Source organism: Harpegnathos saltator, unplaced genomic scaffold, assembly GCF_003227715.2.
Source record: "Harpegnathos saltator strain DR-91 unplaced genomic scaffold, Hsal_v8.6 scaffold314, whole genome shotgun sequence".
Taxonomy (NCBI): Eukaryota; Metazoa; Arthropoda; class Insecta; order Hymenoptera; family Formicidae; genus Harpegnathos; species Harpegnathos saltator.
The window spans coordinates 12,501-39,890 of NW_020230111.1; the positions used below are offsets into that span (position 1 = coordinate 12,501).

Here is a 27,390-nt window from a genome sequence, read left to right on the forward strand (position 1 = left end):
AAAAATTGTTAACACGTTAACACGTTGAACGCCACGGGGATCACCGGCACTCAACTTGGCGGTAGCGCCGTGGGGGCCACCGGTGACCGGCGCGCCAAGATTAGTAGAAATACATAATTAGAACAAATATCAATACTTAAAAATTCTTCATTATTACCATCGTTACTACAATGGTTTGAAGAAATTAATGCAGTATAAAACATAAAAATACTTTTATTTATACATGTTGTCGATAATATTTCACACATAATTGTATCGCATAATAAAAAATTCATCGTGGCGCCACGGGCAATCCCTGTAAAACTAGCGTGGCATTCAACGTGTTAATAATAAAGCATTAAGTATAATAGATTGTAAAATATTAATTATATTTGTAAAAATATTAATAGATTTGTAAAATATTAATAAAAATTTATTAACATATTTGATTTTATTTAATAATTAAGCAGGGAATACAGATTCGTGCATAATATATAATTGACAAGCAAATGCATTATCAGAAGTCATTTCCAGCTGTACGTAAACAATGAATGATTCTAATAAATTCATTTGCTTTTGCATTGTACATTATACACTTGGCCAAAATCTGTACTCTTTGCTTTACTTGAACCTAAGCTACCTGGTTGAAGTGGGAGGGGTGTAATAAATGAATATGGCAGAATCTGCTCGATTTTGGCGCCAATTTGCTATGGAATTTTGTCACTAAGCTTTGCTCGGTATTTGACGTCAACTTGCTGCAAGGTTTTGTCGCCAAGCTTTGCTCGGTATTTAGCGTCAATTGGCTGTAGGGTTTTATCTCCAAGCTTTGCTCGGTATTTGGCGTCAATTTGCTGTGGAGTATTGTCGCCCGAAGGTTGCTCGGTATTTGGCATTAATTTGGCATCAAGTGGCGTATCCAAGTTGTGCTCGATGTTTGACGCCAATTTGCTGTCAATTTTGGTAGCAAGCGTTGCGTGTTACTTGGCGTCAATTTGGTATGTTATGTGCGCAAACTTTGCTATATAAATGCTATCAATTTGTGGACACTTTTTGATAAAACAAGGTTTATTCCAAATTTGTACTAAATTTGCCAATAAATCTTGTAAGCAAATCTTTGGCTTTATTTGGCAGAACAGATTTGGCTATCTGGGTAATTATCTAATTTGATACTAATTTTATATTATATTAATAACAGATCACGAGTTTGCATATTTGTTATTAAAATACGCAAAAGAAAGTACGAGCGTAAAATATTTGAACAAAGTGCTATCACAGTCAGGTAAAAATTTATTTCTGTTCTTTATTAATGATTCATTTATTTGTAATATTGTATATTCTCTTATAAAAAATGTAATTATAAAAAATTAAATATTTTATAGATAGTACAGATGATGGAAGTAAAACTAATGATGAAGACAATATGACTCCAGACAATCTATCAAAAGGTAAACTGGAATAAATATAACTGGAATAAATGTCTTAAGAAAAAAATAACATTATTTGATTCATTTAGATTTACATATATGGACAAGGTCTGAAACATTATTACTCATAAATATGTACAAAAATTATATCGAAAAATGCACCAAGAAAGTACCCTCAAAACAATGTTGGAATATTATTTCTAAACAACTGGGAGATGCAGGATATAAAATATCTCCTGTAAAGTGTGCTACTAAATTTCAGTCCTTAAAAAGAACGTATAAAACTGTAACAGATCACAACAAAAAATCTGGAAACAGTAGAAAAAATTAGGAACATTATAAGTTATGTTATTAATTAAGATTGTAGAAAGCTTGCAATTTATAACAAAACTATTAACAATATTTTCCTTTTTACATAAGTATTTTAATGAAATGTAGAACTAAGAAAATAATTTTTCAATTTCAGATTATGCACGAGATATTCAGCACAAAGCCATGGATCCAACCCATATCAGAAGCTGGTTATGGTGTTACTATAACACATAATATAGAAAACGAAGACCTAAAAGGTATTCTATTTTATATATGATTTTATATAATATGTGATTATGTGTAGCGTAACTCATATTAATATATATGTAATGGTAGGGTTTTTATATAGTGTAACTCATAACACAAATGTCTGCAAAATATTTTAAGGATATCTTAGAAACATAATTTTTAGGATATTCCTAAAATTTAGAACATTTGTGTTCTGTAAGTGAATATGGGACTCATTAAAAGTGAATAGGATCTTAAAAATAAATTATATAAAATATATATATGCATATATATATGAATGCCTTTTACTAATATTTACTTTTATTACAGTATCGAACAAACCAAGTCACGCAATATAGAATTATTTTGAAAAATCCATAGAATTGAAAAAAGAAAAGGAAAGGAATATTCAACAGAGATACGAAGAAAAAATGGCTTACTTGAACAAAATAGGAAATCTATTGACAAAAATGATCGATAAATAATTGATATGTATGTTGTGATACAAAGTTTAATAATTTTATTTTAGTTCCTATGCATAAAACTATACATGTGATAATTCTGCAGTATTACTTTGTTTTGTTTTATATTTAAAAATATGTTGTAAAAGATGTGATAAATAAAGGAATATAAGAATTTTCGTTTTGAGTTTAAAAAGTTTATAGAAAGGAAATAAGGTAATAGAAAGGAAAATATTATATAAACTACTGTAATTTTATTACACAAAATATTAATAATGTTCATTTTGTAAAGAATACATAATTGCGTTGCGTTTGTCAATCCCTTCTTGTCGTAAACCTTCGAACATTGTTCTATTTTGAGCTGCACTTTGTACAAATTCATCTTCTACAATTATAGGTATATCTATGTGATCATTTTTTATTAAACATATATTGTGCAGAATGCAGCATGCAACGATATATTTCGGAATTAAAGCAGTTCGTTTCATAGGCAATATATCCAAAATGTTTCTGAATCTTCCCTTCAATAAGCCTATTGCTCTTTCGATCATCATTCTGGCTTGAGACAATCGGACATTATATGTGGTTTGTGCATCACTTAAATATCAATTGTCTTTAAATGGGGTCATTACATATTTTTGTATGCTATATGCAGCGTCACCCAACAAATGACTATTTTCAGGGAAGTTTTGCGTTGTACACCAGTTTTCAACACCTGATAATCGAAAAATTTTCATATCATGGACCGATCCTACCTGTCCTGCATAAACGTGGGTGAATTGTAATTCATGATCACATATTATCTGCAAAAAAGAATAATTATTTCAAAGAGAGAATAAAAAATGAAACAAAAATGTAAGATAGAAATCCCAAATAGAAAAATGACATATACATCTTATTTTAAATTACAAGAATCATTTTTATTTTTAATAACTGGTAATTTGTTAATTTTTTAGGATCAGCTGTTTTAAATTTAAGATAAATATAGTAGATACTTAAAATCTGCAATTATTAATAAGAAAATAATAATAAATAATTATTATTAAAACAAATACGAAGAACTGTTTTTCTACACTCAAACGCAAAAAACCCGGTACACTAAAAATTTGGGAAAAAATTACAAAATTTCAAATGATCATAACTTGGTAAATAATGAAGATACAAATATGCGCAGAAATGCAAAATGAAGCTTGAAACGTCCTCTTTAAGAATATCTGAATGGCAATTATGCTCGGCCATTTTTTTCAAAATGGCGGATGATAAAGTGAGAGGATGCAAAATTGATAATCAAAGGTCCGTGTTTGCGATGGTGCATGGTGTGCATCAGGTATCGCAGCGTAATAGGACCAAATGCACATGAAAGTATAAAGTGTTATCTTTCAAATGCTACTTTACCGAGCTCGATGTGATCATTTTTCACTGAGTTGTTACAAATTTTGCTAAAAATGCGGTTTTCTTGTTAAATTTGCATAATTCAGTGAATAAGTATCGCATCAAGCTCTATAACGAAGTATTTTAAAGAAAACATTCTATACTTTTAGGTACTTTTCGTCCCATTGAGCTGCGACACTTACTTTGCTCCATGCGCCGTCGCACGCTCGAACCTTTTCTTAGCAATTTTTCATGTTCTCCTTTTTATCACCCGCCATTTTGAAAAAATATCGTTGCGCACAATTTCGATAGATCTTTCGAAAAGTACGGTTTCAAAGCTTTCAAACCGTTTTTGAAATTTGCTGCTAGGATATTTAGGTGTCGAGATATTCAATTTCGAATTTGCAACAAATGTCGATTCAGCGAGGCTTAAGGGGCTAAGAGGCTCTGCGGTTCGTTTGGCTCTTTCATAATTTCAATAGCTGTGTTCATGTTTGTCTATATAATAATTTACATAACCTGCACAATATATTCAATGATTTGCATTTATTATTTTGAAAGCCAGGGAAATGAAAGTAAAATTCAATTTAGGTTCTTCATTTTGCGTAATCGATATTACGTAATAAAGATGAATTGCGTCTTAAGATACCGCTGTCATTAGCTCAAATTATGGTTGTAAATCTTCCCAATATAAACCGCATAGAGTTTTACTGGTAGGAAAAGTCCCATTGTATGTAGTGTGTGTGTGTGTGTGTGTGTATGTGTGTGTGTATACCACAAGGATAAGGACCCCGTGGTTCGTCAGCTCCACAGTATTTCAAAATTTCACACCCTCCTTGTGGTGTGTGTGTGTGTGTGTGTGTGGTGTTACAGCAGAGATAAGGACCCCGCAGTTCGTCACTCCTGCAGTAATTAATGACTCCAAACCCTCTCTGCTGTGTGTGTAGTGTGTGTGTACTAATAGTGAGTATGACTGCCTCGTGCGCGTATTACCTCATTCATACAATCAGGCATACTCCTTATTAGTCTTTTAATTTCATCCTGTGTAATTGTATTCCATTCGTTTTCGAGAATTATTCGCAGTTCTCGCAGTGACTGAGGAGTAGGTACGTGATTTCGTACTTTCCTGCCGAGGTTGTCCCATAAGTGTTCGATTGGATTTAAATCTGGACTATTTGCTGGCCAATCGAGTCGATTTATGCCAACTTCATCGAAGAAATCAAGCACTCTTCTCGCAGTGTGTGATCGAGTATTGTCTTGCATAAACAAGTTCTCTCCGATGAAGGGTGCGTACGGAACAACATACGGAATGAGTATGTCTTCCACGTATACATCTGCGTTCATATTCTTGTCAAAAAAGTGTAGATCTGTATGAGCATTAGCTGAAATTCCTGCCCAAATCATTACAGAGCCTCCATTGTAGCTATGCCTCTCACTTACCGTACAGTCTGCAAATCGTTCTCCACCGCGACGATAAACTCGTTCTCGTCTGGAGAATCTGGAGAATAGACACAAAAACGAGATTCATCGCTAAAGAGTACTTTGCTCCAGTCTGCGTAAGTCCAGTCTCTATGCTCAACTGCAAAATTGAGTCGAGCTACGCGATGGTGACATTTAAGCAAAGGTACAGCTGCTGGCCTGCGCGAAAGCAGATTTTGTTCCTTTAATCTTCTCCGAACGGTGTTAACGGATACATTAATGTTGCGGACATCCCTTAAATTGTTTCTAATTTGAACAGATGTTCGATGTCTGTCTCTTAACGAATTTGAAACAATAAATCGGTCATCATTGTGATTGGTACATCGAGGACGTCCCGAACCAGACCTTCTATGGAAAGAATTGGTTTGTAAGTACCTGGCATAAGCACGTTGCACAGTTGACACTGATAAATCAAGTGCCTGAGCAACGTACCTTCGACTTCTGCCATCTTCAATTAAAGCAATAACTTGAGCAGCCTTTTCAGGATTTATCGTCGCCATAATCGACGCAATAATTTCGATGCGAAACAATCAATTATGGTTTAAATTGATGAAGTTGCACGAAGCAACGCGCCTCGAAAGGAAAAGATCACGAAAAAAGAAAAGTCGCACGAGGCAGCGCTTATCGGAGTGAACACGTTCGGAAAAGGAAAATTGTTTGTCTTTGTTTATTGTCTTGGCACATACATTTAAGAAAAATCCAGTCAAGCCAGGCGTTAAAGCCCGGCGCATCGACAGAATCTCAGTCAAGCCAGAACGTAAGCCCGGCGTACTGACAAACTCGCGAAGTCCAGCGTACAAGAAATAGTGCCACTATCGGCGGTGGACCGTACGAAGGCCAAAAGCTGTACGAAGGCAATCTCTGATCGTCTCCGCAGGCACTTTTATATGCCCTGGGCAGCTCGAACTCGCGTGCGAGCCGAGGGGCTCGCGCGCGCGACAACCCAGATCGCCGCGTCGCGGCGGCTCCGTGGACTAGGAGCGCCAGGGGAATTTCGACGTTCAGGTGGCGTCCAGCGACTCGGCATCCCGCGCGCCGGGTCACCGCGAACTCAGGCGCGATCCTGAACAGCATATTCAAGCTGTGTACCATAATGGCCAATCGTACGGAGAAGGTAGAGAGCTAGGGACAGCTTCGCGAACTAAAGTGTATACCACAGTGATCATGCGTAACTGAAGGGTAAAACATGATAACTTTTGATAAAAATTAAATTTCCAATTCGCAAAATTGTGTAAATTATTGTATAGAGAATAATGAACGCGGCTGTTGAAATTATGAAAGAGCCAAACGAACCACAGAGCCTCTTAGCCCCTTAAGCCTCGCTGAATCGACATTTGTTGCAAATTCGAAATTGAATATCTCGACACCTAAATATCCTAGCAGCAAATTTCAAAAACGGTTTGAAAGCTTTGAAACCGTACTTTTCGAAAGATCTATCGAAATTGTGCGCAACGATATTTTTCCAAAATGGCGGGTGATAAAAAGGAGAACATGAAAAGTTGCTAAAAAAAGGTTCGAGCGTGCGTCGGCGCATGGAGCAAAGTAAGTGTCGCAGCTCAATGGGACGAAAAGTACCTAAAAGTATAGAATATTTTCTTTAAAATACTTCGTTATAGAGCTTGATGCGATACTTATTCACTGAATTATGCAAATTTAACAAGAAAACCGCATTTTTAGCAAAATTTGGAACAACTCAGTGAAAAATGATCACATCGAGCTCGGTAAAGTAGCATTTTAAAGATAACACTCTATACTTTCATGTGCATTTGGTCCTATTACGCTGCGATACCTGATGCACACCATGCACCATCGCAAACACGGACCTTTGATTATCAATTTTGCATCCTCTCACTTTATCATCCGCCATTTTGAAAAAAATGGCCGAGCATAATTGCCATTCAGATATTCTTAGAGGACGTTTCAAGCTTCATTTTGCATTTCTGCGCATATTTGTATCTTCATTATTTACCAAGTTATGATCATTTGAAATTTTGTAATTTTTTCCCAAATTTTTAGTGTACCGGGTTTTTTGCGTTTGAGTGTATATAAGAAATATTTAAAATCTTCAGCTGTCACAATTATCTTATTAAGTCAATTTGAATGTTGAAAACATATAATAATTTTAAACATACCTGTAACTGTATGGACTGATATCCTTTTCTATTTATATAAGCATCCGAATCTATTTTTGGTTTTGCAATTTTTATGTGAGTACCATCTATTGCTCCTATAACTTTAGGAAACGAATATTTGTTTTTAACATATGTCCATATTTCCTTTGCTCTTTCCCTATCTGGTCATGTAATAAATGTGTCAAGGTCCAAATATAGTGTTGATAACCTTTTGAACATATCTCCAAGCCAACATCGAAACGATCAGCAACACATCTATATTATAAGATAACCATTAAATGTCAAATATTGAAATTATATTTTATTTTAACAAGATGTAATGTTAGCTATACATATACAGCAACCTAAAACCGGTTTAGCAACATCAGTAGGAATAAAGTCTGTTCTTTTTAGGTTGCACTTTTTGCTTTTAAACTGAAATATTTATATAGTGTTGAAAGGAAAAAGAATTAAGTTTCCATGTACCACTGATTTAACTAAGAAGAATAGGTTTATAGTTTATGTTTATATGTGTGTTATGTGTGAGTAACATTAACTTATCAATTTAAATAAATTAGGCCATTTTTGAAATGTTAACTCTATATATATTTTGTATGGTATATTTATAATAATATATAATATCAATATATTAAATTACTAAATTAATTTTAAGCTCTTCATATAAACATAGATTAGGATATTATTATATCAATTTTAAGTTGCTATGTAAACGTAGTTATTAATAAATTTAAAGAGGTTTTTATAATAAGCTACTAGTTGTCATAATGCGTAATACGTAATGAAATAAACTAGAGTCCTTCATTCTATATCTAGGATAGAAACGAAAGATTTTCATTGGTTCACTTCCTTATGCATGATGCATTATTATAATGAACACTTTATTATAGAAAGCCCTTAACTTACCTGTACGAATTAGAAGTTGCCATCATCCATATTGCTAATAACAATGTTTTTTCTGCTGATATTGTATGCCATATCTTTCAGATTGCTTTGATAATTGTGAACTCAGTATTTCTAAAATAAATCTAAATGTTGGTCAACTTAAGCTATACCAAACATATAAACACATTAATATTATATTTATTCTATATTTATTTCTATATTTAAATTGGTTACATTTAAATTTAAATTTTCCAAAATAATTTTTGTATTATAACAGATAGCACAACATATCCTAAGTCTAATATTCATAGTCGAATCTTATATTTTATGCTCATCTTAAATTCATCTTCAAATACTCCATAGTCAATAAAATGGTCTATACAGTACTTAAAAAGATAACCTTAAGCATTCTTAAATAAAAGATCTGACTATATCAGTCTAAGATCTTTTATATTCTACAAATTTAAAATATTTCTTACAATTTTCTAACCATGTCTACAATGATTTAGGAACATTATGCCATCAAGATTATATATATATATATATATATATACATATATATATGTGTGTGTATATTCTTTTTTAATTGAATGAAGTAATTGCTAATCTACAGGACAGTAACAACGAAGAATTTCTAAGAATAAAATTTATTTTGTGTTATTATAAGTTTAAAGTTCAATGTTATATAAACATGTTATATGAACATAAGTTATATATATTTCAGTGTTATATATAAAAGGTTGGAATAAAAGTAAAATAAACATATTTTTTATTATTGTAATTTATTTCAAAGACACTATAAAGTAGAAGAAATATAAAAGTTATAAATGATTTCAAAATTCGTAATTTCAAAATTATATCTTATGTCAGGTTGATTCTAATGTTAAAACTATAATAAATATATCTGAGAGTGATAAAAGAGAGTATGCCTGACATATAGATACTTTGTTTACTCAACGGATCAGCTATGGGTCTTACATGTCGGACGGGAACTATGGAGGGGATAACGGTTGTGCTTGTTTGATAATCTAGGATCTAAGGCTTTAATCAGCAATGATGCCAGTTTCAGGACCCAAACAGCACAGCTACAGTGTGTCCAGCGGCGCGCGCACAAGCAAACTACCGTGTACGTGCGCCTGCCCGTCACGAATTATAGCACTCGGCGCTTCGGCTAAGATCGAGCGATGGAAGAGTACAGACGACGCTGCTTTCTTTCTCTCACGATCTATTAGCTATAGCTAACGTGCCAGCCGTGAAAATGATGTCTAGGCGTCTTTAATGTATTTCGCCGGTCGCGTGTCTTTTCTCGCGCGTGTGTTCTCTTCCTACACAATTAATTGTCCTAATTAATTGTCGCATTAAATAGAAAGTCTTTTTTAATAGAAATCTTTTTATAATAATAGTCGTTTTTAAATAGAAAGTCTTTTATATATAAAAAATATAAAAAATGAAGAAATGAAAAACAGAAAGAATGTAAAAAATAAAGAACAGAAATCCACTCTTCGCCAATATGTACGCATTTTCCTGAAAAAAGCATAGTTATTAATTTGTAAAAATTATTTAATATGCAAAAAAATAGATTGCCAAATTAAATAATATATTTTCTATCTCGTAAAATTCCGTTAATATATTTTTTATTTTATTGATGGCAAAATCATTATAATAAGCAACAGAAAAAGATGTTTTTGCAGTAATAGTTTTCTGCTGTTTCAATTTTATAAATGGACTAAGTTAATTTTACTTGGGACATCTCAAGTTGAAACTTTTGATTCTACATGAAGCCTGTATATTGCAGAATTGTATTTCTTTAATGTATGGCACGCCGTTTTACTTTTTAATGGCATAAAAGATATTCAGCATAATATAAAAGTTCCAACTAAAAATGGCTACATAAAAATTATGTTTCAGTCTTTTGAAATGTTATTATGTCACGATATAATAATAATTCAGCAAATTATAATTATGTGTCCACATAAGAAAAATACCGTATTTCTATTATGTCCCGACATAATTATAATTCATCGAATTACTATTATGCGAAGGCATAAATGTAATACTGAATTATTATTATGTCCCGACATAATAAGAATACCCGATTTAATATTATGTCACGACATAATAATAATTCCGAATTTCTGTAGTCCCGCGACATCTTTCGTCATCTATAGAATATCTGACAATTACCATATCAATGTTCGTGTGCAATTAGATGTATTAAACTGAATAAGAATGTTTCCTATTGTATTGCAATTTTCACAATAAATATTAAAGAATTAAAAAATATGAACAAATAAATACATAAGAAGTAATAAAACAAATTCTATAAATATAATTTCAAATCTGCTGACAATCTCTTGGCATTGACAGAACTGTAGTTCCTGACTTAAACCGTAGACTCAAGTCGAAGACTTGTAGTCCAATATCATGTACCGCCCGTCATTATCAGGAGATTATTAACAAATTTAAGGCATTTTCCTTGAGACGATACTTATGTAGCTCGTCTTATCATTTCCTGCACATTTATTCAATGATATTTAATTCCTTAACAACTATAGTAAAATTTAGGAAATAGCAAAGGACTTTCCTATTCAGTTTGATTTATTTACATACGATTATTTACATACGATCGTTATTGCGGTAATTTTCAGATACTTTATATTCTGATGTCATTGAACATAGCAAAATAAATACTATTTTGATGTTGTCATGGAAATAACAGTTTATTAACCGCACTTAGTAACAGCAATAGAAACCTCAATAGTAGGTAACATTATTACATAACGTTCATATAAAGTGTGAATTTTATAAAGTTCGTCAATATATTGACGAAACGTAATATGTGGTGGGGATATAGTGAGTCGTTAGATTTACAAAATGAAATAACTGAAGGAGATGATCAATTTTCAAGCAGTCTTGAAGTATTCATTGTAGGTGCTGGTGATGCACGGCATATTATTAAAACGTTAGCATCGTCTTATAAACATCCTGATCGAATTATTACATATCACGTTATTGAACCAACCTTGGAACAAGTTGCTAGATCGATACTCTTATTGAATGTTTGTTTACAAAAAGACTTGGGTATGTATTTATAAACAGATAGCAAGTTATTTTATAGCTCTGATAGAAAAAAATTGATATTACATAATAAATATACAACAAGGACTGCAAGAAGCAACACGATATTACTTGGAGATTTTAGGCAATACTCTCCTTAGACCAGCCACAGCAAAATATTTAGCCAAATGTACTAAACAGTTAATAAATATTTCAACTTGCACTATTGATTGTCCATGGTTATCATTAGAAAACTTCAAATACAAGGATAGAGATAATTTGGAGTGTATTTTTAAGTAAGTTAATATAACAGAATAAGTGACAAAAAAGTGATTTTAAATACACGTATAAGTTATACACATATATAAAAAAATATAAATTATGAAGACTTAAATATATACCAACCAATAACCAATTGAAGACTGAAAAAGCTAATAACAGTTTCACTATTCTATATAGATAGTGATTTCAGAGTTAAATAAATTTTTGAAAATCGAAATGACAACTAAAATATTGGAATACTTTTTAGAGAAATCTGTTTAATAATCCCATCTTATGTCAGCTTTAATTGGTTTTTTTATTTCCAGTTAATTGTATATATGCACATAAGTTTAATTTTAAGAGACAAAAATATTTGATATTTCAACAAGACATATTTCTGTAACATATTTCTTAAGGTTTTGGATACGTGCAACGTGTGAAGGAATTCCCATTATAAACTACTGGGATCATAGAATTAGAGAATTGTTAAAAGCAAGATATGACTACAGAGAAGGTGTTTTTGACTGGGATTACTACATGATTTTAAAGCCTAGAGGCATCTTTAATCTGACTGTACAAGAATATAAGTAAGTATATAGTAAACGTGATAAAAGTTGAATGCAAATATCTTATCAAAATAATGTTGAATCATGTTACTTCTAATAAAATTCAAATCTCATTAATATTGAGATTAAATATTAATCAATTAAATATTATAAATATTTATATTTATGTATATATATTGAACAATTATTGTGAATAGATTTTGGAGAAATAATGGAGTTGCCTTCACATGGCTCGAAGGTGAACCAGTCCGAAGCAATCCGACTCTATTAAATAATATAATACAATATGGGCCTGGATTTGTACACCATGCATACTTAGGGGACATTGTAAATGGTCCCTTTTTTACTTGGACAACAAGTGAAAGAAAAGATAAAAAGTAAGTAAAAAAAGATAAAAAGTAATATTTTAAATTATAAAATAAATTTACATATTTTTAATACTTAAAATATATTTATATCTTAAAGATTTAGAGCAACTGATATAGCTGAAGGAGAATTAATGCGAACTATTTACGAGATAAAAATGAAGAAACCACTATGTGAAAATTATATTGGTGCTCATAGAGATCCTTCCATTTTAAATGGCACTATAGTCACTGAGGTACCAAACATTGAAGTGGAATTTGAATCATGGACAAGTGTCAATAATAAAACAAATAAAGAAAATATTTCTTGGGTTGAAATACCAAATCACAAGGTATTTTATATTCTGCAATAAGAAAATAAGAGTATTTTACATGTATATATAATCTCACTTTTAGGTAATTTTTCACCCTGTATCTTCATTGGAGTTACTCAAATCTAAGTGTGAATATATAAATAGATTTCACCTGATTTGGATAGCACACAATATGACAAAGCAGTTAGCAAATCTGATACCACTGGCTTTGACAGGTGCATCAGTCATTGTGGAATTACCTAAATATATAGCAGATTTACATGAAGATTTGCAAAACTTTAATAAAAAATTAAATGAAATTATACAAAAAAATGGACTCTGTCCAATTTACAATTTTGATTCAAATCAACATACACTTGCCCGTTTTTATAAAAACTAAATTTTTTTATTTAGAGAATATCTACCATTATAGAAATTATATAATGATTATAAAGAAACATTTAGAGAAAGAAACATAAAGAAAAATAAACAATAAATATATGTAAAAAAGATAAATTTTAATATAATTATATATTTATATTTATAATTAATATAATTAATCATATATTATAATTAAATTATAATTCATATTATAATTCCATATAATAAATAAACAAATTTTAACAGCCGCCAAAGTTGAACATAGACTTTGTACGTGAGAATGTGAATTGAGGTCCTTACACAATGCCAGGCAGTGATGTGTATTACCAGAGAAAAGCCTGAGAGCGGGCATGGTTGCATTTACAGCGTTATCGAAAAGTTGGCTGATTCGAAGCGCCAACTGGGTCCATTTTTCATGAACATGAACTACTAAGCCAATGTCCACGATTTGTTGGTACTATTCCGTGCTATGTCCATAATTATTTGGTTCTGTTCTGTGCTATGTTCACGAGCGAGCTAAATTAGTTAGATAAAAACGGAGAATCGGTCTTTGTCTCACCACCACTGAATAGACAATCGCGACGAAGCGAGCCAGCAGCGATGTTATCGTAAGGCAGACGTCGGCGTCTCCCCTTTCACCCCCTTGTTTTCCTTTCCACATTGTTTTATATTCATAATTCGAGAAGAAAATAATTTCGAGAGTTCGGACGATTTCTAGCAATGACGCGACAGAGATAACGCGCGGCCATATTAATTTGTCATGATTTGTATATTACTTATAATTACATAAACGCCCATATATGTAAATTATAGATAATTATTGCGCGCATGTTTTAATATTGTACAATGGTATATAATAACAACTTCATTTTTTGCAGTAATATTTTTAAGATCTTCGTTGAGGTCGTGAATTTATTTTTTTCTTCATCAATCAGTTTTTTGCAAAAAGTAAGATTTTTAAAATAAAATATAAAATGTTTCTCTTTTCTTCTCTCCGAAGAGTTAATTAAAAATGTATACTTCACAGAGTCAACTAAAAAATGTGTACTCAGGAGAGTCAATGCACTCCGTGAAAGTGTACTCCGAAAAGTAAATTTAATAGCGTATTCCGAAGAGTCAATTTGAAAGCGTACTCTGAAAAATCAAATTGATATTGCAATCCGAAAAGTCAGTTTATAACAGAATATTTATTTCGATGATTCAACTAAAGAAAAAATATTTATTATTATATCGAAAGAATAATATTTAATTTATTATTTATACTTATCTTACGCTTACCTTCTTTGAATAAAAAATTTAATTTGTTGACTGATTCAGATTCAGGTTTGTTAAAATATCTCTTATGCGCAACTTTTGAACAGGTAGGTAGATAGTAAAATAATTTTCTTTCTTTACGAATTTTATAAACTTTTCACAAACGTAAAAATTGAAAGATTCTCAGAGAACAAATAACTTTTCTTGAACATTTAAACCAAAGGAAAATCTTTTCCCATTAATAAAGAATGAATAATTAATATCTCACACAAGAGGAATCTTCATCCTTGAAATCACCGCGCGATTTTGCTTTTAGAAAAGTATAATATTGATGTAATAGTAACAAATGCTATCCAAAAACGGTGCAAATCTTTAACGTTTTTGAGAAATGCAGTTTGAAGTTTAGTCTTTTCGGTTAATATCGTTATAGCAGAAGAATTACCAATTTGCTTCAGTAGCGCAGTGGATCAGGCTTTGTAATATAAACGTAGAGGTTGTTCAAGTGTGTTATTTTTACTATCACAAGGAGAACTATGTAGAATGTATAATAATACGCAGACAAATTCTTTACATAATCATACTTATTTCTTTTAGCATGAATAAAAATGATCAATGCTAACATGATAAGTGTATATCGCAATTGTACGTGTACGTGTACACATACACACACACACACATACACACGTATACCAATGATGTCAAAACCGAACAATTCGTGAAAATTTTTTATTGATCGCAATTGTACGCAAAGACGAAAGAGAAGTACACAGGTCTCCACGAATATCTCGTCATATTAATTGTCTATGAGCTGATAAACAGTTGATCTCCGGTATTTACAAGTTACGCTTGTCCGCAGCTTGTTCGGTTTTGACATCATTGGTATCAGTGATGCGAATTTGATGACAGGCTTGCACGAGATTCCCCCCCCATGCACGCACACAGCCAGCTCGGTCTATCCGTGTGGACCACGCGATCGGCAATCGTCGACGCGCCGAGCGAGCGAGCGAGCGAGAGAGAGAGAGAGAGAGAGAGAGAGAGAGAGAGAGAATATCATTCCCTCCTTGTCGCTCTCGTTCTCGCTCAGCGAGCGAGCCTAATTCTTTCTTGCCCATAATCTGAATCGCGGGCGCGACTGTCTCTCTCTCCTTTCCTCTCTATGACAATACTGAATGTTTTGTCTACTCGGCGCACCGAAATTATTATAAATAATATTTTATTATTAATAATATTATTATCTGTAATATATATTATTTGTAATATTATTATTTGTAATTTTATTTGTAATTGTATAATAATGTTACAAATAATACAAATTTTTACAAATTTTATTTGTAAAAATTTATATCATTTGTAATATTATTTGTAATAGTATTGATAATATTCGGCGCCAAGAAAATGAAATATATTTTATTAATTATTTTGCGGAGTCGGGCAGGTTCACAGGTTTGATTATTGAATTGTTTAATAATATTTTAAGAATAATTTTAAGTTATACAAGGATGTAGTATGAAATATAAAAGAATATTGTAACAGAATCAAGAAATATGAAACGAAACCTCTTTGCTTTTATTACAATATCCTGTAAGTTAATAAATATTTTTCACACATAGTATTATTATATTTTTATTGAGTAGTGCACTGAACAACTATGACATTGTTCTGAGAGCTTTCTCATTTAGAGCGACGAAACAAATATATTTTATGAATTATTTTTCGCGCAGATAGAAAATTCAGGGATGTAATTGTTTTTGGAGATTATTTAATACTGTGTGAAAAATATTTATTAACTTACAGGATATTGTAATAAAAGCAAAGAGGTTTCGTTTCATATTTCTTGATTCTGTTACAATATTCTTTTATATTTCATACTACATCCTTGTATAACTTAAAATTATTCTTAAAATATTATTAAACAATTCAATAATCAAACCTGTGAACCTGCCCGACTCCGCAAAATAATTAATAAAATATATTTCATTTTCTTGGCGCCGAATATTATCAATACTATTACAAATAATATTACAAATGATATAAATTTTTACAAATAAAATTTGTAAAAATTTGTATTATTTGTAACATTATTATACAATTACAAATAAAATTACAAATAATAATATTACAAATAATATATATTACAGATAATAATATTATTAATAATAAAATATTATTTATAATAATTTCGGTGCGCCGAGTAGACAAAACATTCAGTATTGTCATAGAGAGGAAAGGAGAGAGAGACAGTCGCGCCCGCGATTCAGATTATGGGCAAGAAAGAATTAGGCTCGCTCGCTGAGCGAGAACGAGAGCGACAAGGAGGGAATGATATTCTCTCTCTCTCTCTCTCTCTCTCTCTCTCTCTCTCTCGCTCGCTCGCTCGCTCGGCGCGTCGACGATTGCCGATCGCGTGGTCCACACGGATAGACCGAGCTGGCTGTGTGCGTGCATGGGGGGGAATCTCGTGCAAGCCTGTCATCAAATTCGCATCACTGATACCAATGATGTCAAAACCGAACAAGCTGCGGACAAGCGTAACTTGTAAATACCGGAGATCAACTGTTTATCAGCTCATAGACAATTAATATGACGAGATATTCGTGGAGACCTGTGTACTTCTCTTTCGTCTTTGCGTACAATTGCGATCAATAAAAAATTTTCACGAATTGTTCGGTTTTGACATCATTGGTATACGTGTGTATGTGTGTGTGTGTGTATGTGTACACGTACACGTACAATTGCGATATACACTTATCATGTTAGCATTGATCATTTTTATTCATGCTAAAAGAAATAAGTATGATTATGTAAAGAATTTGTCTGCGTATTATTATACATTCTACATAGTTCTCCTTGTGATAGTAAAAATAACACACTTGAACAACCTCTACGTTTATATTACAAAGCCTGATCCACTGCGCTACTGAAGCAAATTGGTAATTCTTCTGCTATAACGATATTAACCGAAAAGACTAAACTTCAAACTGCATTTCTCAAAAACGTTAAAGATTTGCACCGTTTTTGGATAGCATTTGTTACTATTACATCAATATTATACTTTTCTAAAAGCAAAATCGCGCGGTGATTTCAAGGATGAAGATTCCTCTTGTGTGAGATATTAATTATTCATTCTTTATTAATGGGAAAAGATTTTCCTTTGGTTTAAATGTTCAAGAAAAGTTATTTGTTCTCTGAGAATCTTTCAATTTTTACGTTTGTGAAAAGTTTATAAAATTCGTAAAGAAAGAAAATTATTTTACTATCTACCTACCTGTTCAAAAGTTGCGCATAAGAGATATTTTAACAAACCTGAATCTGAATCAGTCAACAAATTAAATTTTTTATTCAAAGAAGGTAAGCGTAAGATAAGTATAAATAATAAATTAAATATTATTCTTTCGATATAATAATAAATATTTTTTCTTTAGTTGAATCATCGAAATAAATATTCTGTTATAAACTGACTTTTCGGATTGCAATATCAATTTGATTTTTCAGAGTACGCTTTCAAATTGACTCTTCGGAATACGCTATTAAATTTACTTTTCGGAGTACACTTTCACGGAGTGCATTGACTCTCCTGAGTACACATTTTTTAGTTGACTCTGTGAAGTATACATTTTTAATTAACTCTTCGGAGAGAAGAAAAGAGAAACATTTTATATTTTATTTTAAAAATCTTACTTTTTGCAAAAAACTGATTGATGAAGAAAAAAATAAATTCACGACCTCAACGAAGATCTTAAAAATATTACTGCAAAAAATGAAGTTGTTATTATATACCATTGTACAATATTAAAACATGCGCGCAATAATTATCTATAATTTACATATATGGGCGTTTATGTAATTATAAGTAATATACAAATCATGACAAATTAATATGGCCGCGCGTTATCTCTGTCGCGTCATTGCTAGAAATCGTCCGAACTCTCGAAATTATTTTCTTCTCGAATTATGAATATAAAACAATGTGGAAAGGAAAACAAGGGGGTGAAAGGGGAGACGCCGACGTCTGCCTTACGATAACATCGCTGCTGGCTCGCTTCGTCGCGATTGTCTATTCAGTGGTGGTGAGACAAAGACCGATTCTCCGTTTTTATCTAACTAATTTAGCTCGCTCGTGAACATAGCACAGAACAGAACCAAATAATTATGGACATAGCACGGAATAGTACCAACAAATCGTGGACATTGGCTTAGTAGTTCATGTTCATGAAAAATGGACCCAGTTGGCGCTTCGAATCAGCCAACTTTTCGATAACGCTGTAAATGCAACCATGCCCGCTCTCAGGCTTTTCTCTGGTAATACACATCACTGCCTGGCATTGTGTAAGGACCTCAATTCACATTCTCACGTACAAAGTCTATGTTCAACTTTGGCGGCTGTTAAAATTTGTTTATTTATTATATGGAATTATAATATGAATTATAATTTAATTATAATATATGATTAATTATATTAATTATAAATATAAATATATAATTATATTAAAATTTATCTTTTTTACATATATTTATTGTTTATTTTTCTTTATGTTTCTTTCTCTAAATGTTTCTTTATAATCATTATATAATTTCTATAATGGTAGATATTCTCTAAATAAAAAAATTTAGTTTTTATAAAAACGGGCAAGTGTATGTTGATTTGAATCAAAATTGTAAATTGGACAGAGTCCATTTTTTTGTATAATTTCATTTAATTTTTTATTAAAGTTTTGCAAATCTTCATGTAAATCTGCTATATATTTAGGTAATTCCACAATGACTGATGCACCTGTCAAAGCCAGTGGTATCAGATTTGCTAACTGCTTTGTCATATTGTGTGCTATCCAAATCAGGTGAAATCTATTTATATATTCACACTTAGATTTGAGTAACTCCAATGAAGATACAGGGTGAAAAATTACCTAAAAGTGAGATTATATATACATGTAAAATACTCTTATTTTCTTATTGCAGAATATAAAATACCTTGTGATTTGGTATTTCAACCCAAGAAATATTTTCTTTATTTGTTTTATTATTGACACTTGTCCATGATTCAAATTCCACTTCAATGTTTGGTACCTCAGTGACTATAGTGCCATTTAAAATGGAAGGATCTCTATGAGCACCAATATAATTTTCACATAGTGGTTTCTTCATTTTTATCTCGTAAATAGTTCGCATTAATTCTCCTTCAGCTATATCAGTTGCTCTAAATCTTTAAGATATAAATATATTTTAAGTATTAAAAATATGTAAATTTATTTTATAATTTAAAATATTACTTTTTATCTTTTTTTACTTACTTTTTATCTTTTCTTTCACTTGTTGTCCAAGTAAAAAAGGGACCATTTACAATGTCCCCTAAGTATGCATGGTGTACAAATCCAGGCCCATATTGTATTATATTATTTAATAGAGTCGGATTGCTTCGGACTGGTTCACCTTCGAGCCATGTGAAGGCAACTCCATTATTTCTCCAAAATCTATTCACAATAATTGTTCAATATATATACATAAATATAAATATTTATAATATTTAATTGATTAATATTTAATCTCAATATTAATGAGATTTGAATTTTATTAGAAGTAACATGATTCAACATTATTTTGATAAGATATTTGCATTCAACTTTTATCACGTTTACTATATACTTACTTATATTCTTGTACAGTCAGATTAAAGATGCCTCTAGGCTTTAAAATCATGTAGTAATCCCAGTCAAAAACACCTTCTCTGTAGTCATATCTTGCTTTTAACAATTCTCTAATTCTATGATCCCAGTAGTTTATAATGGGAATTCCTTCACACGTTGCACGTATCCAAAACCTTAAGAAATATGTTACAGAAATATGTCTTGTTGAAATATCAAATATTTTTGTCTCTTAAAATTAAACTTATGTGCATATATACAATTAACTGGAAATAAAAAAACCAATTAAAGCTGACATAAGATGGGATTATTAAACAGATTTCTCTAAAAAGTATTCCAATATTTTAGTTGTCATTTCGATTTTCAAAAATTTATTTAACTCTGAAATCACTATCTATATAGAATAGTGAAACTGTTATTAGCTTTTTCAGTCTTCAATTGGTTATTGGTTGGTATATATTTAAGTCTTCATAATTTATATTTTTTTATATATGTGTATAACTTATACGTGTATTTAAAATCACTTTTTTGTCACTTATTCTGTTATATTAACTTACTTAAAAATACACTCCAAATTATCTCTATCCTTGTATTTGAAGTTTTCTAATGATAACCATGGACAATCAATAGTGCAAGTTGAAATATTTATTAACTGTTTAGTACATTTGGCTAAATATTTTGCTGTGGCTGGTCTAAGGAGAGTATTGCCTAAAATCTCCAAGTAATATCGTGTTGCTTCTTGCAGTCCTTGTTGTATATTTATTATGTAATATCAATTTTTTTCTATCAGAGCTATAAAATAACTTGCTATCTGTTTATAAATACATACCCAAGTCTTTTTGTAAACAAACATTCAATAAGAGTATCGATCTAGCAACTTGTTCCAAGGTTGGTTCAATAACGTGATATGTAATAATTCGATCAGGATGTTTATAAGACGATGCTAACGTTTTAATAATATGCCGTGCATCACCAGCACCTACAATGAATACTTCAAGACTGCTTGAAAATTGATCATCTCCTTCAGTTATTTCATTTTGTAAATCTAACGACTCACTATATCCCCACCACATATTACGTTTCGTCAATATATTGACGAACTTTATAAAATTCACACTTTATATGAACGTTATGTAATAATGTTACCTACTATTGAGGTTTCTATTGCTGTTACTAAGTGCGGTTAATAAACTGTTATTTCCATGACAACATCAAAATAGTATTTATTTTGCTATGTTCAATGACATCAGAATATAAAGTATCTGAAAATTACCGCAATAACGATCGTATGTAAATAATCGTATGTAAATAAATCAAACTGAATAGGAAAGTCCTTTGCTATTTCCTAAATTTTACTATAGTTGTTAAGGAATTAAATATCATTGAATAAATGTGCAGGAAATGATAAGACGAGCTACATAAGTATCGTCTCAAGGAAAATGCCTTAAATTTGTTAATAATCTCCTGATAATGACGGGCGGTACATGATATTGGACTACAAGTCTTCGACTTGAGTCTACGGCTTAAGTCAGGAACTACAGTTCTGTCAATGCCAAGAGATTGTCAGCAGATTTGAAATTATATTTATAGAATTTATTTTATTACTTCTTATGTATTTATTTGTTCATATTTTTTAATTCTTTAATATTTATTGTGAAAATTGCAATACAATAGGAAACATTCTTATTCAGTTTAATACATCTAATTGCACACGAACATTGATATGGTAATTGTCAGATATTCTATAGATGACGAAAGATGTCGCGGGACTACAGAAATTCTGATATATTTTGCCCTTACCTCTAATTTCAATATTCCTTCGTAAATAAAGTTTTGTCCGTATATTTTTATATTGATAGCTACATTGGATTTTTATTTTTCTAAGAAGTCATATATGCTCATTTGCAAAACAGTTTAAATATTCAGTCTTCGACGCATTTCGAAATGCAGATGACCTTCAATAGAAAAATTGGTTTTAAGTGATTCTCATAAAACAGGTTCTTTTATTGAATGTCAGATACATTTTGAAACGTGTCAAAAAATATATTTAAACTATTCTGTAAACAGGTATACATTAATATGAAATATTTAAAGATAATAATTAAATTAATCAAATTAATATAAGACAGTTACATAAAGAAAATTACATAGAGAAGGAATAAGGAGTATTATATCAAAACAAAAATTTTAGATTTCTGTAATAAAATTGTAAATATATCAGTAATAGTCGGATTTTGAGACTTATAAAACCATTTATTTTTTCTTATATAGATTCTGTAACACAGATAAAAATAGTCTTCCTTGTTAAATTTCTTTAACACGTTCCGTACTGCGTTAATTTTACATAAATTTCCACGCGTATTATTTAAATTGTTAAAATAAAAATATTTATTTCGTTTTATAATACATTTTGTACCTTTCTTTCTTAATAATCAAGGTTGTATAATATTCCTTAAGTATTATAAGATGTATCTTATAAACATATACAATAATCTTATAAACACATGTATAACTTTGACACATGGATCATCGGTCACCTATGCAACATGGAACGTGTTAATAAATGTTATTTGTAAACATTCTACATATTTGTTTTGCCCAATAGCTCACTTATCTCTTTTTTTCTGGGCCCGTTTGTTACCACAACGTTGTAAAATTTCAGTAATAGGTTGTTTATGTTGAAATATAGTGCCAAGCTGTGAACGTGCTTCATTCATGCCTTCGCTGATTAAAGTACTGCGTTGTAAGTTTCCTTTAATTAAGTCATTCACACGCTCAAGTCCATCAATATGTCTATTTTTAGAAGTTTGCTGCGATTCGAGCAGCATTAGCGTCATTTTTAATTTTTCATGTGCCTAAATAAACAAAATAATTATAGAACGAATTATACAAATGAAGTTAGTTATTGTTTCTATTTTGTTGAAAATAGAAGAAAATTAAAAAAGTTAAAGATTATTTTTTTTCGTAAGAGATACCAAGTTAAACAACATTTATTCAAACAAGTATTCACTTCTTGATAGTTTTATCTTATCAATATTTTTATGCAATACATAGGATGTAAATGAATACCTATTACAAACTTTCAGAAGAAACTTTAAAAAGATTATAGATGATATGGTAGGTATATAGGTGATCAATTTTACATTAGAAACCTATGTTCAGAAACGTCGCGTTTTTTGTGCTATATTGTGGAACAAAGTCTGACTACGCACCTATTGACTTTTTCTTTCAAAAATATATTAGATTATTCAGAAAGTTCGTTTCAAATTTTAAGCGCTCCGCATTTCTATGCAATTAGTAAGAGTGAGGGCGCTCCAGACGATTTATACTTGTCAACAAATTTTCCCGGACCTATGAGCTCGCCAAAAAAACTTCGTAGACCTTCCAATCAATCCATTCCAATGCAATCATTTCATCAAAATTCAGTTTGAAAAATGGAAAATCAGAAAGTCCATTTTCGCCATGTGATGTATTGCTTCAAACTTCACGAATATAGCTTCACGGCTTCGCAGAAACTGAATAAGATGTTCTCTGTGTATGGAGATGTTTGCGTCATCAGACAGTTCGGAAGTAGTATTGAAGATTTAAAGCTGGCGATTTCAACGTGGAAAATCAAGTTCATTTTGACCGGCTTGAGGTTGATGAAACACTTTTTGAGGACTTGATACGCGAAAATCCGCAAATGACTGTTAGAACATTCATCAATACTCTGCCCAAGTTCATCTTTACTGTACCTGACTACCTGAAGAAGTTGAGGTTCTTAACTCGACTGGATATCTGGATGCTAACGAAATGAGTGAACGGCAGCTGATACGTATACGAACATATGTGATATACTGCTTCAACGGCACTAAAAGGAACTGTTTTTGAAGATTACAATAGGCAATGAAAGTTGGGTCTTATACAATAATGTTAGCCGCAAGAGACCTTGTGGAACTAGCGGCGTGTCTACGCAAACAGTGGCCAAACCGAGACTTCACCCGAAAAAGGTTCTTCTCAGCATTTGGTGGGATTTTAAATATTATGAGCTTCTTCAGTCGAACGAAACCATCATCGTGGCAAAGTAAAGTTCAGTTGGACGAACTGAAGGCTGCTATCGTACGGAAGTGCCCTGAAGTCCAACAGGCATGGAGTTGTTTTCCACTATGATAATGCTAGATCTCACGTTACAATGTCTATCCGTAGGAAGCTGTCAGATTTTGAATGGGGCGTTTTTCTTCATTCTCTGTATTCTCCCAATTTTGCCCCATCTGGCAACTACCTGGCTATTTTTTTTTTTTTAAACATTTTGTTCGGGATAAGAAATTCGAGTTTTTGGAAGTCCTCAAAAATTACCTCGATCAATTCTTCGCTAGTAAGAAATCTTCATTTTGGAGCAAATGCCTCATGCAGCTTTCTGGCCAAGATCGTTGAACAAAACGGTACGTATTTGCTTCAATAAAGTTCTTTTGGTGTAAAAATATTGTGCTCTGAATTTATATAGAAAATTTGAAACGAACTTTTCGAATAATCTAATATGACGAGTTTAGTGTATAAGATTTTTATCGAGATTGAAGAGTTAGTAGCAAGGATTGTGACAGCAACGCAAAATATTCAACATAATTCAGGCATTTTTGAGAGGATGTACAGGAACATAATTCGCAGATGCAATGTTTGTAACAACGTTGATAATCGACACTTTGGCTGCTTTTTTAATTCAGAAACTTAAATATCAAAATAATATCCTAGTATACGGTACGGCTATCTCTGCAAGCAGATAACCCAGTGGGATTAAAAATATGTAAAGGATTATTCACTGTATAGTATGCGATCGGGATTTTCTTTTGCTTGTAGGATAGAAACACATTTCCCGACAGTACTTTCTAACAAAAACTTAATTAATTATAACCTCCTTACATGTCCTGAAAGTTTGTAATGGATATTTATTTGTATCTTGTATAATAAAGAGAATAGATTTATATAAAAAAAAATTTGTAATATTCATTTATATCCTATATAACAAAGAGAAACATAGATCTTGTAGCTTAGACACTAAACTAATTTATAATAAATAAATATAATAAATAAATATAATAGATAAATAAATAATAAAAAACAAATAATAAATAAAACAAATAATAAAAAAATAGGAAAAGGACTAAAAACTAAATAGTTAGATACTATTTAGTTTTTAGTCCTTTTCCTATTTTAATTCTTCTGTTTTCAATAAAATATATGCTATAAATTGTATAAGTTATACAGGATGCTAAATTTCAAACGTAACAGGTAAAAAATCTCGAAAACTAAATGATATTGAAGTTCGCCTTTTTTTTTGTATTGTATTGTTTCGAAGGGGACAGATTTTGATTAAAATAAAATTTAATTTTGGGTGGAGGTAAAAAGGTCAAACTTTTTTTTAAATGGAATTCTAATTTTTTGAACATCTACATTTGTAGCCCTTATCATGACGAATTCAACAACCACATACTCAAGGTGATTAGAAGTCAAATAATGGAAAAAGACTCAAGAAAAAAAATAATGCTTGAATAAAGCAAAGAAAAAATAAACTTTATTGATAAATTTTCAATAACAAAATATCTTAGAAAAAAGAAGCGTTTTTCTCTTCGAAATGGAGAATTTTATTAATTTAAGTGTTCGAAATGTTGTCCCCTTGCATTTATGCAAGCCTGCAATCTTCGTTGAAAATCATTAAGCACTCTTTGTAATTCGCTCGTCGAAATTATTTGACTCGCTTCGCATATTCGTTGCATCATATTTTCTCTTGTAGTTAGGGGATTAACATAAATAATTTCCCAGATTCTATCAAAAATAATAATCTGGGCAGATCAAATTAGGTGATCTGGGTGGCTAAGATACTGGACCTTCTCGACTTGTCCATCGATTAGGAAAAATAACATTTATGTGTTGTCTGACAGTCAAACTAAAGTGAGGAGGTGTTCCGTCAAGTTGCATTCACATGTTTTGCCGAAGGTTTAGAGGTAAATCTTCCAGAAGAATCTAATTTTTTAACTAAGAAATTCAAAAAAACTCGTCCACTTACGATACCATCGAAGAAAAATGGACCAATAATTGTGACACCAATAATGGCACACCACATATTCAACGACCATACATGTTGATTATCAATTTGTCTTAACCATCTAGGATTTTGGTCGCTCCAATAATGAAAATTATAACAATTTACATGTCCATTGCTACGAAACGTAGCTTCATCGCTCCAGAATACTCTAGAAAAGAACGTTTCATCCTCTTCGTAGCGTTGTAAAGCCCATCGACAAAATTCCATTCTCCTACCATGATCCTCCTGCGTTAAGGCTTAGTGTAAGTTGATATGGAACGGATGTTGGCGCTCACGATGTAAGATATTCCAAATATTTACGTGGGATATTCCAAGTTCCTGTGACAATTATCGTGTACTGTAATGAGGATTTACAATAATTGCTGCTAAAACATTTATTGTTGTGTCCTGATTACAAACTGGACGAGACCCATTCATATTGCGATGAACTGCAAAAGTTCCATGTTCTCTTAAACGATGATATAAATGAATGAAGACCATAGGAGATGGATAATGGAGTTTATTAAGATATTTTTGATGGTAAATTCTAGCAGCTTCTCTAGCATTTTGTTGACATTCACTATAAATTAAGACCATGTCACGATATTCCTCATTAATATAACGCACCATAACGCAAATGACGAAATAAAAGTGAAAACACAACTTATTCTAATGATTACACTAGTCACACTCGTGTTCAATATCAATAACTGATTTGGTTGAAATAGAACCCATCCGCACACATACGTATGCCTAGTCTATCTGTTATGTGTTTATTTTCTGAAGAATGTTTACAGTTTTTGCATCGTCAACGCCAACATCCATTCCATATCCACTTCTACTAAGCTTTAACGCAGGAATATCATGATAGAATTTTGCCAATATAAATAAGATAAACTTTGATTTTATTAAGATGTATTAATAAAGTTAATGAGTCTTTTTTCCATTATTTGACCTCTAATCACCTTGAGTATGTGGTTGTTGAATTCGTCATGACAAAGGCTACAAACGTAAATGTTCAAAAAATTAGAATTCCATTTAAGAAAAAGTTTGACCTTTTTACTTTGGCGTTTCCACCCAAAATTAAATTTTGTTTTAATCAAAATGTGTCCTCTTCGAAACAATACAATATGAAAAAAAGGCGGATCTTAATATCATTTAGTTTTCGAGATTTTTTACCTGTTACGTTTGGAATTTAGCACCCTGTATATAATTCAATCTATATATTATTTGTTGTTTATTGAACTA

The 27,390-nt window shown here is 31.4% G+C and overlaps 4 protein-coding genes and 1 long non-coding RNA gene across 11 annotated transcripts in view; 2 read left to right on the forward strand and 3 right to left on the reverse strand.

Annotated features, from left to right (window-relative positions):
* The window catches only part of LOC105186674 (uncharacterized), a 5,947-nt gene extending 3,535 nt beyond the window's left edge, over positions 1-2,412 (forward strand). The window contains exons 2-5 of one of the 2 annotated variants that reach the window (XM_011147037.3): positions 1,175-1,258; positions 1,359-1,424; positions 1,870-1,972; positions 2,274-2,412. In XM_011147037.3, the coding sequence (XP_011145339.1) occupies positions 1,175-1,258; positions 1,359-1,424; positions 1,870-1,949 (230 nt within the window). In that variant the 3' untranslated portion in view covers positions 1,950-1,972; positions 2,274-2,412. Of the gene's footprint in view, positions 1-1,174; positions 1,259-1,358; positions 1,425-1,492; positions 1,747-1,869; positions 1,973-2,273 lie in introns of those variants that run through there. The other variant, XM_011147036.3, reaches the window with a different exon arrangement.
* A 244-nt stretch (positions 2,413-2,656) lies between these two features.
* On the reverse strand, positions 2,657-9,681 carry LOC105186673 (uncharacterized). Its single transcript, XR_850029.3, has 4 exons — positions 9,247-9,681; positions 8,290-8,400; positions 7,387-7,641; positions 2,657-3,207 (listed from the first exon to the last, which is right to left on the reverse strand). It is a non-coding gene; the product is annotated as an uncharacterized LOC105186673 (long non-coding RNA).
* Positions 9,682-10,220: 539 nt separating this feature from the next.
* Positions 10,221-13,294, forward strand: Dnaaf3 (Dynein axonemal assembly factor 3). Its single transcript, XM_025300031.1, has 6 exons — positions 10,221-11,349; positions 11,432-11,621; positions 12,003-12,173; positions 12,350-12,529; positions 12,618-12,849; positions 12,914-13,294. Exons 1-6 carry the CDS (start codon positions 11,106-11,108, stop codon positions 13,208-13,210), a joined length of 1,314 nt encoding a protein of 437 aa, XP_025155816.1. The 5' UTR covers positions 10,221-11,105; the 3' UTR covers positions 13,211-13,294.
* A 5,673-nt stretch (positions 13,295-18,967) lies between these two features.
* Positions 18,968-22,143, reverse strand: LOC105190455 (dynein assembly factor 3, axonemal). The gene is made up of 6 exons (XM_025300017.1): positions 20,914-22,143; positions 20,642-20,831; positions 20,090-20,260; positions 19,734-19,913; positions 19,414-19,645; positions 18,968-19,349 (listed from the first exon to the last, which is right to left on the reverse strand). Exons 1-6 carry the CDS (start codon positions 21,155-21,157, stop codon positions 19,053-19,055), a joined length of 1,314 nt encoding a protein of 437 aa, XP_025155802.1. The 5' UTR covers positions 21,158-22,143; the 3' UTR covers positions 18,968-19,052.
* A 323-nt stretch (positions 22,144-22,466) lies between these two features.
* The window catches only part of LOC105185611 (histone deacetylase complex subunit SAP130-A), a 43,329-nt gene continuing 38,405 nt past the window's right edge, over positions 22,467-27,390 (reverse strand). For 2 of the 6 annotated variants that reach the window (XM_025300011.1, XM_025300010.1), the window contains exons 10-11: positions 26,464-26,481; positions 25,689-26,388 (exon numbers count right to left, since the gene is read on the reverse strand). In XM_025300011.1, coding sequence (XP_025155796.1) covers positions 26,026-26,388; positions 26,464-26,481 — 381 coding nt within the window. In that variant the 3' untranslated portion in view covers positions 25,689-26,025. Of the gene's footprint in view, positions 22,940-25,688; positions 26,389-26,463; positions 26,482-26,523; positions 26,592-26,881; positions 27,145-27,309; positions 27,346-27,390 lie in introns of those variants that run through there. The other 4 variants (XM_025300012.1, XM_025300014.1, XM_025300015.1 and 1 more) reach the window with 4 other exon arrangements.